The sequence below is a fragment of the Furipterus horrens genome, unplaced genomic scaffold, assembly GCF_987537825.1.
Source record: "Furipterus horrens unplaced genomic scaffold, mFurHor1.1.pri manual_scaffold_3, whole genome shotgun sequence".
In the NCBI taxonomy this organism is placed as follows: Eukaryota; Metazoa; Chordata; class Mammalia; order Chiroptera; family Furipteridae; genus Furipterus; species Furipterus horrens.
The window spans coordinates 189,626,036-189,640,379 of record NW_028327173.1 but is presented as its reverse complement, the minus strand read 5'-3'; the positions used below and the strand labels follow the sequence as shown (position 1 = coordinate 189,640,379).

At 42.6% G+C, this 14,344-nt stretch overlaps 1 protein-coding gene and 1 long non-coding RNA gene across 2 annotated transcripts in view; one reads left to right on the top strand and one right to left on the bottom strand.

The window, feature by feature from the left end:
* Window positions 1-2,934: 2,934 nt before the first annotated feature.
* On the bottom strand, window positions 2,935-14,278 carry LOC150017017 (uncharacterized). Its single transcript, XR_016509856.1, has 3 exons — window positions 14,217-14,278; window positions 10,556-10,743; window positions 2,935-3,093 (listed from the first exon to the last, which is right to left on the bottom strand). It is a non-coding gene; the product is annotated as an uncharacterized LOC150017017 (long non-coding RNA).
* HEATR4 (HEAT repeat containing 4) overlaps window positions 10,312-14,344 on the top strand; it is a 37,152-nt gene continuing 33,119 nt past the window's right edge. The window contains exons 1-3 of the mRNA XM_090271115.1: window positions 10,312-11,221; window positions 12,372-12,562; window positions 13,496-13,636. Of these exons, the coding sequence (XP_090127241.1) occupies window positions 10,341-11,221; window positions 12,372-12,562; window positions 13,496-13,636 (1,213 nt within the window). The 5' untranslated portion in view covers window positions 10,312-10,340. The remainder of the gene's footprint in view (window positions 11,222-12,371; window positions 12,563-13,495; window positions 13,637-14,344) is intronic.

Here is a 14,344-nt window from a genome sequence, read left to right as displayed (position 1 = left end):
TTAAAAAAAAAAAAAAAAAACTTTTATTTTTAGAGAGAGGGGAAGGAATAAAAAGAGGGAGAGAAACATCAATGTGTGGTTGCCTCTCACACTCCTCCAACTGGGGACCCAGCACAGACTGGTCAAAGTACCTGATGACTAAAATGGGTTCCCCTGATCACTGTGGAGTTCAGGAAGGGTTCCCCAGGTAGAGATAATCTTTTCCAAAAGCACTTTAGCCACAGAAGAGGCAGTAGTCTGTCTACAGGGGAAAGCTTCCATCCTGTGAGAAAACATACGCACCATGACTAAAACATATTTTTATCAATGATACTGGGAAGCTGTATGAAATCCATTTATCAAAACTCAAATGGTCCAATAGGCAATTTAAAATGTCCAGAAGCAGTGCAAACAGGTTTCCCTGGGCAAATGAGATAGGCATTTTTTGCAGCCTTATTACTTTTTCCCCACCAATATTGATTCATGAATGCTATCATTTTGTCAGTGGACCAACAGCTGAATGCATGTACAGTAGTTAGGAGTGGGAATTTAGAGTCTCCAGTATTTCTACCAGAAAAAAAGGGGGGGGGGGGTATTACACTTAAACGGTTTTAAAAATTGTGGTAATACACAAAATTTACCATTTTTAAATGTATAGTTAATTAAGTACATTTGCATAGTTGTGCAAATATCATCACCATCCATCTCCCAAACTATTTCAGCACCCGGACAAACTCTGTACCCGTTAAACAGTAACTCCCTCCACATTCCTCCTTCCCTCCCTCCTTCCAGCCCCTGTAAATTCACTCCCTGTCTCTATATATTTAACTATTCTAGGTAACTCATATAAGAGAAGTCATATAGTACTTCTCCTCATTTCACTTAGCATGATTTCCAGGTTCATCTATATATGTAGCATATATAAGAATTTCATTTCTTTTTTTAATCTGAGTTTTATATATATATATAAATTTCTTCCACTCATCCATCGATAGATACCTTTTGACTATTGTGAATATGCTGCTATTGAACATGGGTGTCCAAATATCTATTGCTTTCAGTTCTTTTGGGTATATACCCAGAAGTGGAATTGCTGGATCATAGGGTAATTCTGTGTAATTTTTGGAGTAACCTTAGCCAAGGTTTTAATATTTAATTTTTAATATTTTTCTTTTTTCTTTCTTAAAGTGTATTTTATTGATTATGTTGTTAAGTTGTTCCAATTTTGTTTCCCTTTACTCCCCTCTGCCCAGTACCCCACTTCCCTTAGTTCATGTCCATGGGTCGTGTATATAAGTTCTTTGGCTTCACCCTTTCCTATATTATTCTTAACTTCCTCCTATTTTGTACCAACCGATTATGCTTCTTAATCTCTGTACCATTTTAGCATTTCTCCCCCTCCCCCCTCCCAATTGATAACCCTCCAAATGATCCCCATACCTATGATTCTGTTCCTAATCTGGTTTCCTTAGATGGATTTTATTTTTAGATTCAGTTGTTGATAGTTGTGAGTTTGTTGTCATTTTAATATTCATAGTTTTGATCTTCTTTTTCTTAAATAAGTCCCTTTAACATTTCATATAATAAGGGCTTGGTGATGATGAACTCCTTTACCTTTCCCTTGTCTGGGAAGCACTTTATCTGCCATTCCACTCTAAATGATAGTTTTGCTGGATAAAGTAATCCTGGTGGTAGGTTCTTGCTTTTCATCACATTGAATACTGCTTGCCAATCCCTTCTTGCCTGCAAAGTTTCTTTTGAGAAATCAGCTGATAGTCTTACAGGCACCCCTTTGTAGGTAACTCTCTGCTTTTCTTTTGTTGCTTTTAAGATTCTCTCTTTATCTTTAATCTTTGGCACTTTATGATGATGTGTCTTGGTGTGGTCCTCTTTGGATCTAGCTTGTTTGGGACTCTCTGTGTTTCCTGGACTTGGACGTCCATTTCCTTCGCCAAATTTGGGACATTTTCCTTCATTATTTTTTCACATAAGCTTTTAATTTCTTGCTCTTGCTCTTCTCCTTCTGGCACCCATATGATTCGGATGTTGGCACGTTTAAAGTTGTCCCAGAGGTTCCTCAGTCTCTCCTCAGTTTTTTAAATTCTTGCTTCCTCATTCTATATTGGCTGACTGTTTAGTTCTTCTTTATGTTCCCAGTCATTGATTTGAACCCTGGTTTCCTTCCCTTCACCATTGGTGTTGAGTGAATTTTCCTTCATTTCATTTAGCATAGGCTTCACTTCTTTCCTTATGCGTTTGCCATACTTAAGCATATCTGTCAAGTCTTTGAGCATATTTATCACCAGTGTTTTGAACTCTATGTCTATTAGGTTGGCTATTTCCTTGTCACTTAGTTCTCCCACTGGAACCTTGATCTGTTCCCTTTTTTGGGCCATACTTCTCTGTCTCCTCATCTTGATAGGCTCCTGTGTTTGTTTGCCTCTGTGTCTTAGGTAGAGCTGTCGCACCTGTTACGGTGTAAGGGGCAGAACCTTAGGTATATGTCAGTACAGGGTGACCTGTTTCACCACGTTGTGGCACTTTATGTGAGGGAGGGGTCTGAAAGGGAACAATGCTGCTTGCTCAGCATTCACCCCCTTTCCACTTCTCCCACTTCTCGTATGGGACTGGTGCCCCTCTAGCTGTTGCCCTGGTGGTCGTTCCCAGAGTGGTGGGTCTGTGGACATTCTAGGACCATAAGAGGCCCTTTAAACAAGCAGACCCTGCTATGAGACCGGCAGTTTCTCCCTCCGCCCCAACCCCCACTGGTTTGCACAGTTAGAAGCAATGAGGCTTTATTTTCCCTGGCACTGGAACCTTAGCTGCATAGTCTGGTATGGGGCTGGGAGCGCTCCCCAAGTATCCCTTCTACTTTTTAAAACATGTGGGTGCACTTTCTGCCAGCCTCCCACTGCCACCACCACACTGCTTCCTCTCCACCCCTCCTACCTGTCTGGATGAGTATTTCTTCTTTATATCTTTGTTTGTTGGACTTCCATGCAGCTCGATTTTCTGGAACTTCTGCTTGTTTCTAGTTTTGAGATAGTTGTATTTCTTCTCAGTTGTGGAGGGAGATGCAGCATGTCTATCTAGGCCGCCATCTTGGCCAGAAGTCTGAAAAATTATATAAATATATTTTAAAAATCTTTTAGTCTTTTCATCTCAGAGAACATGTCCTTTGACCCTTTTATGAGGGTCCAAAGGTCTGAGCCCAGGTTGAGCCCAGGTACTAAAGTCAGCGGTCAGGCTGATCAGTATGAGATGGCCTGAACACCCCAGCCCCAGGTCAACTAGAAAGACAGACCCTAGGCTGAAGAGGGTAAAGGAGTCAAACATATGGTGATGGAAGGAGACTTGACTTTGGGTGGTGAACTCACAATACAATATATAGAAGATGTATTATAGAATTGTACACTTGAAACTTATTAAACAATGCCACCCTGTTTTATAAAATAAAGACTTGTATAAACCTTACAGCTATCACTGACAATAAAAACATTTGCAAAAAAAAAAAAAAAAAGAAAGAATCTTGCACCTAGAGATCTTCCCTGCTGTCAGAACAAATAGTTATTTTCACAAGGGGACTTCTCAAGACCAGTAATCTGTAAGTCTAGAATTTTACTATTAAAAAGACAGAATTTGAAGAGTCCCCTTGTAAAAAGAGTAATATTTGCTGATAATCTAGCCAGGATCTGAGAAGCAGGGAAGATGGAATTGAACTGTGTGAAGGAAGCAGATTAAGTAGCAGCAAAGATGAAAGGGGAATGGAAAAGGTCCCAAAGCCCTGGCCGGATGGTTCACTTAGTTGGAGCATTGTCCTATACACCAAAAGATTGTGGGTTCAATTCCCGGTCAGTGAGCATACATAGGTTGCAGTTCAATCCCCAGTCAGAGGATGTACGGGAGGCAACCAGTTGAGGTCTCTCTCTCTCTCTCTCTGTGTCTCTCTTTCTCACTCAAATCAATAAATATATATCCTTGGGTGAGGATTTTAAAAAGGGGGGTAGGCCCAAAGACTTTACCATTTGTTTTGTCAGCCTGGTTATCTGAAGCATGCCAGAACTGGGTGTTCATGTGTTACCTGCTTTTTGTCAAGACTCTGTAGGTCTTATGAACCCCTGTGGCAGAAAAATATTGAGCTGCATGGAACTAGTGGCTTATTTTTCAAAGGATGATCAAGAAGTTCTTTTTGCCACCAATCAATAAATATAATGCAATTTCCCAAAGCTTAGCTCACACACACAAAAAAAGATAATTCAGTAAATAACTGAAAATACCCCTGACTGAACCCCTAGGTTCTATGAGTCGTCGTCGTCGTCGGCAGCCGTCCGTCTCGAGAGACGATGGTGTAGCTTCTTAAGAGTCTATCTGCACCGCCGAGAATGGTTGTGCAGTCCGACTCGGGAGTGACACGGTATCTGTCTCCTCCCGTGTTGAATCGACCTCTTACGATGACGCTGGAGTGTCCTCTCCAGCGAAGCTGAAGCTACAGAGCCCGGGCAGGGTGATATGGAGGGTCTGCTGTTGCCCATGCAGCAGACACCCCTCTCTTCGCAGCTGAAGGGTCCAAGGGAAAGACGGAGTCGATACAGCTTGGTTTCAGGTGCGCCGCAGGAGTTGCCGGTGTTGACTACAACGTCAAACCACCTTAGGGACTCCGGCTCCGGATTTTCTGTCGGGGTTTACTCCCTTAGCCTTTCCCCTGAAGAGGTATGCCGCAAGGCAGCGGAGGTTTTTTGGAGTCAGAGTTTTCCTTCTCTGATGTGCCCTGACTGGAAGATCGAACCAGCGACACTTAGCTCGCAGGCCGACGCTCAATCCACTGAGCCAAACCAGCCAGGTTGCTGTGGTACAAGGCAGAGAGAAAAATGTAATTAAATCTGCGTTAAATCAAAACAACCTTTCAGAAGTCAGTTGTCAAGCCAGTGTTTCTCATTTTTCTTACTGGAACCGGAGAGCCCACCAGAAATAGGAAAGTGCCACTATCCCCGCATTCAGGTATCAACTCAACAAACTTCTCATACAGATGTCTAAAGGGTCAAGCACAACAATTACTCATATCCTATTATGAATTACTTTAATTAGATAATAGATTCCTTCCAACTCCTAATGAGATCATGGAGTGTGGGTGAGGAAAGGTGGGGTATTTTGAGAGAATTTTTAGAAAGGGTGGAGTGCAACAGCTGGCAGTTCTTAACAGTCAGAATGACACTGAACATGGTCAGGAGGGTGATGAGCAGGTGAAATATTTGTATAAAGAGTAGGAGGTATGATAAGAAAAATATTTTCCTACTTTGAAATTCCACTTGGGGGGTACTCTGCCACAAAAAGTCACCTCATTGTCTTGGACTAGATTAGCACCAGAACCGCCTGATCAGATGCTTGAAAGCCTCTACCTCACCTACACTGTGAACGACAGGATAAAGGCCAACATCTTTCATAAGCGAATGATCTCCACTCTAAATAAACATCCTACTCCAGTCATACCTCCATATACCCACTTGTCCTTTTCAAGTGTCTGTGCCTTTAAAGCTGTTTAGTCTGCCTAGTTCTTTCCCTAATTTTCAGATTTATCAACTCTACTTATCCCTGAAGATGTTACTTGTCTTCCCAGACAAAAGTTGGTCTTACTTGGATGTTCTAAGGTTGAAAGCTGAAAAATGAAAGAACTCCGTGGGCTGAGGTTACCCACCACACTATCACTGTAATGAGTTTAGATCAACTTTTCTTCATGTTTGGGTTTTCCAAAGTTGGTCTTGACGTGGAGAAGCTGATAGCAACCAAAATGACTTAAGGGTTGTGCCACTGGCAACGGCAAGAATGAAAAGAATCCGGGTTAGAAGCCTGTTGGAAACAAAACAACAAAAACCTGGGAAGAAAGGGAAGGCAAACAGTTGCTGTTTTTATTTTTAGTGGCAAACAAGAAATGGAGTATGCACAGCAAGGGGGGTTCTGTTAAGATTTCTTACTATATAAAGGCAAGACAGTGGAGTTGACTACTAAAAGAATCTGTAAACTTTGTTGTAATAATTACCTCATAGTTATTTGAGAATTATATAAAAACTCGTGTACAGGACCCTATTAGAGTGCCTGGCTCACATTATAGTTATTATTTCCTCTTACTAAATAGCCTTTAAAGGCTGTCAGAAACCTAATGGTTCTATGAGTAGACCATTGGAATTCTAAAGAGGTGGTTGTCTAGTAACCAGTGTAAATAGTTTTAGAACCTAGGAAACTAAGGAAGATTTAAGATGCAGAAACTTGCTTCCCTTTGAAGACTGTGTCGTGGGATGCCATTTTAAAGGTAATTTCAAAACATTGCTGCCTTACCCGTATCTGAAAGGAGCTTATTAGCTCAGCTAAATGATATGAGAGGCAGTCTAAAATATTGATGAAAAGATTTTGGATTAGGTGTCAAAAGAGTCAGTATTGCTTCAGGTGCTAACCAGTACTGTGGTCTTGGTCATGTCTCTTCCCTCCAGGCCTCAGTTTTGAAATTTGTAAATAAAAGAGTAAGAACAGATCATCTTTGTGGTAGAGTTTCCAGGGTAATGTCAGGAGACAGCAGTATATCTGTGTGAGTGGATGGCAAGGGATGGGAATTAGAAAGTAGAGGGAGAAAAAGGAAGGAAACTTTCTGATGGGAAAGAGGCAGCAGAGAGAGGGATTTGAAACAAGTTAGGTTAAGAGCCTGTGGTTTCTTTAATGTGTATAAAAACCTCTGAGAGCTTGTTAAAATGCAGTTTTCTAGGCCTCACATGTAGCCTACTTGATAAAATATTCATTAAAAAAATTTTATTGATTGATTTTTAGAGAGAAAGGGAGAGTGCGGTGGGTGAGAAAGAGACATCAACTTGTAGTTTCATTTACTTTTTTCATTCATTGGTTGATTCCTCTTTGTGCCCTGACCAGGGATAGAACTCGCAACCTTGGCGGATCAGGACACCATTCTAACCAAGTGAACCACCAGGCCAGGGCTAAAATATTCATTTTAACAAGCTCCTCAGGTGATCTTGATGCAGAGGGTCCTTTAACAATACCTGACACTCTCAGAAGCTGTCTGTGCCCTCATGGGCACTACCTCACAAGTTCAGAATCTGTGGGTGGAGGTGAAACTATTACTTTTACAAAGCTCTCAGAAGTGAACTATGCTAAGGTTTATTGCTTTTTAGCTTTTTCTTCTATGGAAGCTTCTACTCTTTTAATAACAGAAGGAAAAAAGCAAGATATTACTCTTTTTTTTTTTTTTAGTAAAAAATATTTTATTTTATTTTTTTTTTTTTTATTTTTTTTTATTTTTATTTTTATTTTTATTTTTTATTTTGGTTTTTCAATTACAGTTATCCCCTTTTCCCCCAATTTCTCTCCCCCACCCAGATATTACTCTTTTTAGCACACATTATTCAGCCCACTTCAACTATTTCTGTGGAATAATTGTACCAGACCCAGGGGGTGAGGGTAGGGAACTGGGAAGGTGAATAGAGAGTGGAACTAAATTTGGAACCTCGGAGGTACCACCATTTTGAATCTGGATTCTTATATTAGGTTTTAACTGGGGGCATGTGGCTTAACCCTTTAAACCCCACACCTGCTTGTCCACCCAAGTTCCTAAAAGTAGAAAGAAAATGCTGGCGATTGCTACTTACCAGATTGCAGGGCCTTGTCTGTAGTTATGCCATATTTGAATAATTGTAGGATGCCATTTATTCAACTTCTTATTCTGTCAGTGCACAAAAGCACCTGAGGCCTGCCACTATGCTTCTTGTTCTTAAGGGTGGTTTGTTGGAGAGAGGACCCTACTTCACAGTGTTGGTCCAGGTAAAATTTAAGTTCAGATAATATGAATATGGAGCTCCCAAACTCCATTCATAGGCCTTTTCCTCCTTCTCTATGTACCTTTTCTTTTAATTGCCTTGGCCCCAATGCTACTAAACTGTTCCCTAAATGGCCAGTGCATCTAACAGTGGGACCCCAGAGACTTGCCTTCTAAGGACAATAGTCCATGCCCTAAATCATTTGCCCAAGGTAACATGGCTGGGAAGTACAGAACCTGGCCTTACACTTCTGACTCTAAATCCATCCAGGACAAGCTTCTTTTGACCAAACCTTACATTTTATCCTGTCTCCATTCCCTTCCCAAACATGTCTATCATGTGTTTTCTTCCTTTTCAACAAGCCGTTGCATTAGATGATAATAACTATTCCTTGATAATTCATAATAATTAATTAATAATGATATTAGTTATTATAAATCCAGATATTTTCCTGGAATGTTGGTATTGTAACCAAAGATTTAATTTTTTAAATTTCTCATCCATGGACCTTCTTTAATTGCTTTTTAGAAAGAGAGGGAGAGAAACATTGATGAGAGGGAGAACCATCAATTTGGTGCCTCCTGTACACACCTGCACTAGGGATCGAACCCACAACGTAGGCATATGCCCTGACTGGGAATTCAACCCAAACCTTTCAGTTATGGAACAACACTTGAGCCACACTGGCCAGGGATAATAAAAGATTCTTTTTCTTTTTTTTGTACCTGTTTTTAAAAGATTTTATTTATTTATTTTTAAAGATGGGAGGGAGAAAGAGAGGGAGAGAAACATCGATGTGCGAGAGATCCATCAATTAGCTGCCTCTCACATGCCCCCAGCTGGGGACCTGGCCCACAACCAAGGCTGGAATCGAACCAGCAACTTTTCAGTTCACAGGCCGGCACTCAATCCACTGAGCCACACCAGCCAGGGCCAAAGATTCTTTATGTCACAAGCTAATGGGCAGATATCTGGGGATACCCTCTATCATTCCATATAGGTAGTCATCTTGGGATGAAAGCAGTCCTCATCCTGTTTTCTAAGTGTTTGTGATCAAACTGCCCCCTGCCTCAGGAGCATGTCATTGACACACTGATAAGAATTATAAAATATTTGATTAGGCAATACATAGGGCAGGAGAAAATTAATGTTGTTTTCATCTAACAGTTCATTTTCAACCAGTAAAAGTAAGCACTGTTTCAGGAAAAATATCACCTTGTGACCATCCTCTACCCTTGCCCTAAATTTCTAGTTTAACATTTTAAATACTGAGTGCCACTGTGGCCATGTTGCCTTCATGATTGTGAAGAGCTAGAACAACCAGATTACATCTTATGTGTAAAAAATGCTGGAGGGATATCATGTCAATCATCTGTGACTTAATTTGAGTGAGGTTATCAATTCTGGTCTAGTGACATCTAGATAAAACCTGGCCCTTAACAAAAAGAAACCCACCAGATGAGATTTAATACACAGAAGACAGTGGGATAAATCAAGCCCTAAGGAAAGAATGTACTGTGCTGAGTGTTTTAAAGGAAAGAGAGATAAGTCAGATCTGAGCAAAGGGGCACCTTGTGAACAGGGCAGACAAGGCAGGAATGGGAAGTAAGCACAACAGGACACAGAATGACCTCATTGTGCATTGTGATTCTGTGCAGGTGGCTCTGAAGGTTAGCAGAGGCAGAAGACATGGTCCTTGGGCAATGCAATTAGAGAGCCACAGACTTAACATAAATAATGCGAGGTGTCATAGGATTAAAAGTGAAAATAACTGGTATGAATTAGAATTAATTTATAAATTTGTGTAGGACATGGAGCCTGGCTAAGTCAAGGAGGAGTTATGGAACAGGCCTGGAAGAATGGATAGAATTTGTGTCAAGTATGGAAGAAAGGTTATTTTATATAGAGGGCACAGACAGACGCTCCACTGTGTAAAGGGAGAAATACTCAGAGAAGAGCTAGGACACTCAAGAGGTTATAAGTCAGAGCAAGGCCATTAACTGAGGTCACACGCATGGTGAACTCTGAGTGTCTGGCTGAGTTGTCTGAACTTCATGCTGTAAGCCTTTGAACAGAGGTTCAATGCCCACATTCCAGAAAAATATCTGGATTTATAATAATTAACATCATTATTAATTAATGATTATGAAGTACCAAGAATAGTTATTATCATCTAATGCAATGGCTTGTTGGAAAGGAAGAAAGCAATGTTTGAGCAAGAACTGGAAGCATGGGATACTGTTGAAAAGCAGTAATCCCTAATAAGGAGACAGGGGCTTAGCTTTGGGGACAAGTATGAGATTGGAAGCAAGGGTCAGACACAAGGAATATTGAGAATGTTGCACTTTTCTTTCTTTTGCCTTAATTCACATGACTTTCCTCTCCTCCCACCTATCTTCCAAGTTCTTTTCTTTCTGTATTGCTATGGGTTACCAATGTCTACTGACCTAGAGCTCTCACCAATTCCTCTCATCCCTTTAACAGGTCACACTTCCAGGCCCTGCCTCTGGGCCAGGCAGAGTGGAAGGAAGCATTTGCTGGGAAACAATGACTAGGAACCAAAAGGGAAAGACCCTCCTCCCTGACTATCTCCATCAATCACTGCCCCCGAGGCTGGGATGGGGCATGATTTTCTCCTATGTAAAACCAACAGACAAGGAGTGCACCTCTGTCACCAACGTGCCACCCGTCTTTCACTTCAGCCCACAGCACTGTGCACACCTCAAGAACCAATATTTGAAAAAAGCTGCTTCAAACCTTACCTTCTCTCAGGAGGTGGTGTGGCAGCGAGGGCTACCCAGCATTCCCTATAGCCAGTACAGCTTTGACCACCTCTACAACACAGACGACATCATCCAACGTCCCCACGTCAGGAAGGCCCAACCTGAGAAACCTGTCGGCTTCAAGTTCTTGGATTCTTCAGGTCCCTCAGCAAGGGTCACATCCCAGGCTGTGAAAACAGAAAGCTCTAAGAATCTTAAGAAGAAGCTACAGAAATCGAAGTCAGCAAGTGCAGTCCAGGAAACATTGTGCCCTCTCACTCTTCCTCCTGGCAGGGATCCAGACAGGCTGAGTCTGTCACTTTCTCCAGATGTGAACCTGGAGGAGAGGGAAGCCTGGCTTCCGCCCCAAGAGAAAGAGGCTAGAGCCTGGGAGGCCATCGTGCTGGGAAAGCTGAACAAGCGCACTGCCCAATGGATCCAGAACAAGCGTCCTTTAAGGCCTGGGGTATCCCCCAACAAGTGGCAGAACTTCTTGCACCAGCAATATGACTGGAGCCACATCCAGGATGAGCTCACTTCCACCAGTGACCTAGAGCTCCTGAAACAGCTGGAGGAAGAAGAGACAGCGGACTTTGAGGATCGAAGTATCATCTTGCCCACCCAGGAAAGAAAGGAGCCAGAGCTGCTGCTTCCTGTTTATTATAGGTAGACTGGCCAGGCCTTAGACATGCCTTTGAGAGTCCCTAACTTCCCTTCAAGGATTCCTGGGTGGTCTTACACTCTCTCATCAACCTCTTGTGTTTCCTACTGCCAACCTGTTCTTTGGGTCGCCACAAAGTAAGGTTTTTCATCCTCGGCACTGGCATTCTGGGTTGGGTAATACGATACAGGGCTGCCCTGTATATTGCAAGATGTTTAGCAGCATTGCTCTGCATGCCACTAATATTCTCCAGACACTGACACATGTCCCCTTGGTGGACAAAATCGCTCCCCATGGAGAACCATTGCCTTTAAAGGGATTGATTCTCAGCCTTTCCCTTTCTGCTGATCCAATTATCATACAGGTGCTCCCAGAAGTGTATCCGTAGTGAAAGTAAGGAGGGCAGAGAGCCCTCCTGGCTCTGAGGTTTGGCCCTGCCTCCCTTTGAATAAGGAGTTGGCATGTCACTGACTCAAAAACTGACTGGCAGCAGGACAGAGAAGTAAACAACCTGAGAGAAGAGGGTGACTGTGCATTTCTCAGATTGCTTCCTTCTCATTTATAGCTAGAGGGAAGACTGGAGCTATTATAATATCTCTGATTCCCAAAAGTGAACTAAAAACTAAGTGAAAGCCCAAGTATTTATTCATTTATTAGAAATATATAAATTTCATTCCCTCTACTTTCCAATCACTCTGCTAAGTGCTGGGAATGCAACGTAAATGAGAGAGACATGGACCTTTCCTTTGGTGTGCTTACAGTCTGTCCACTGCTTACACACATAATCGTTGTGTAGGAAGTAACATAGGAGGCAGGCTCCTTCCCCAAGTCCATGCAACCTCTGAGGGCACCAATGGTAAAGAAGGGTAATGCTGGAAGGATGGTCACTCTATTGTGCTGTCCAGGGGCTGCAGAAGGAGTGGCTCCACCAGAGGAAGGGGAAGGTGACTGCAGACAGGTCCTTCTGGCAGCTCCATATTCAATTGGCACCTTGGGAGCAAGGCCAATCATTAAATACAGGTGTTCTTTCAATGCTCATGTGTGTATGAACTGAGCTTAAAGAGGAAAGGGAGTGAGCTGTGGATCTGGTGAAAAGGGGAAGGTCCATCCCCAATTTCCCCTCCTTTTCTCACTCCGTCTCTCACTCCTGCCAAGATTGCCCAATTACTTGCCACAAGTGCAGGGAGTTGAAACTATGTCTGCCTATAATAAGACTGCTGAGGATATCCATGGAAAGAGGAGCACGTGCCAGCCTCCAGACCAGACCTGCTTCCGGCAGGTGAATCCTCGAGCTGGAAAGTTTGCTTACGCCACTGACAACACCTTTGAACAGGACATTTACTTTGGTAATAGAGCCGGGGGCCCTGTGGTGGGGACTGAGGTAGACACAGAGCAGGGAGGTGGAAGGTAGCTGGGGGATGAAACGGTCACGGGTGTGGATGAGGCCCTGGATGACCAGGCGTTCATCGTAATGGTCCCTGGTAACTTGCACAGGAGCTATTTGGTTTCTTTTGTCTGGAGGGGTGGGCACTGGTAGGAAGAAAACTGTTCTTCCTCTTCCCCTTTCTCTATCCTTCTATCTTACTAAGGAGACAGCGGGATTGTAAAGCAAGTAAGATTTGGCTTTGGGAACAACCCGCCTCCTCTCTGTACACCCTTCTCCCTCCTCTCACTTTGAGACATTCCTTCACTGAGGTGATACATTGAGAAAAAAAAATCACAGGCTTTGGAGTCAGGCAGGTCTGAGTTTAAATCCTGGCTTAACCTCTTCCTACTAACCTTCAGGTAATTATGCAATCCCTCTGAGCCTTAAGTGTCTTATTTGTAAAACAATATTAATTAAAATGCACTTCATGTAAAGAGTAGATGACGAAGCATCTATAAATGCCCAATAAATGTCCACTACCTTCCCCTTCCACCTTGCTATCCTTTAAATGCCTGTGCTTCCAGGATACATGTTCTAGGTCTGCATGCTCCATGCTGTTTATTCTTTCCTACCTCCATCTTGTTCCTAAACTGATCTCAACTGAAAGTCTTCTTAAAGTGCTTAAGTAGTTAGGACTGATAAGAGATGAATTAGGTGGCCCTTCATTAGTGTCAAGCTTTTCATAGGGGACAATGCCTATAAGTTAGGCAGGTTCTGCCTTGACTTCCAGACCTAATAGAGAGAGCATGGTAGTCATGAGTTCTAGGGGCTTAAAGGAGGGTAAAATGAAATTGGGTCTGATCCTTGTGTATATTTTATTTTTTTGACTCATTATTTCTTTATCTGTTCGTAGATAAAGTCCAGGTCATCCACCAGATTGGTACAAAGAGAGACCAAATTTTTCTGGAAAACCTCAACCGGTACAATAAGCAGCTATTGAAGGTCTTCCCCGAAACCCCAGAAAGGTGGACTTGCCAGCCAGTTCCTGAAGCACGTAAGCAGGAAGCTGATAATGGGTGTAAACACGGAAGTGTGGCAATCTCTTTTCCTTTTTTCTTTTATCCTCACCTGAGGACATGCTTAGAGGGGAAGGGAAGGAGAGAGGGAGAGAAACAGATCAGTAGCCTCTGCCATGTGCCCTGAATGGGGACCAAACCTGCCATTCCAGGCATGTGCCCTGACCAGGAATTGAACCCTCGATCTTTCCATTCACCGAAAGATACTCCAAGCAACTGAGCCACACCAGGCAGGGCGTGGCTATTTCTTTAAGGCCCCTGTTTCATAGGGTGGGGTTCCACCAGCTACGAGGGTAGCCCCTTCCTACCAACTAAAAATCATCTCATGAAATTATAAAATACTAACTATAACTAGGAAGAGGCTTTGTGAAACATCCATTCAGTTGAAATCAGATAAAACTAATGTTAAATAAAGGGGTTTAGGACCAGTAATTACCAATAAAGCAGATCCTATCTTAATGCTTCCAGGGAACGTTCCTCAAACCCCTGATCCAGCACTCTGCCCTTTTCCCTTGGGCTGGCTCTACCCTCCCACCTCCATTCTCAGGCTCATCATACCTGCTTCAGACAGTTTGTTTCACAAGTTTCTGTTTCACGATACATCATTCTTCATTCTGTGCCTTTTGTCCCACAGAGAGTCAAAGGGTTTCTCCTTTGTGAGCTCCCTTCAAATGGCTTTTGACGTG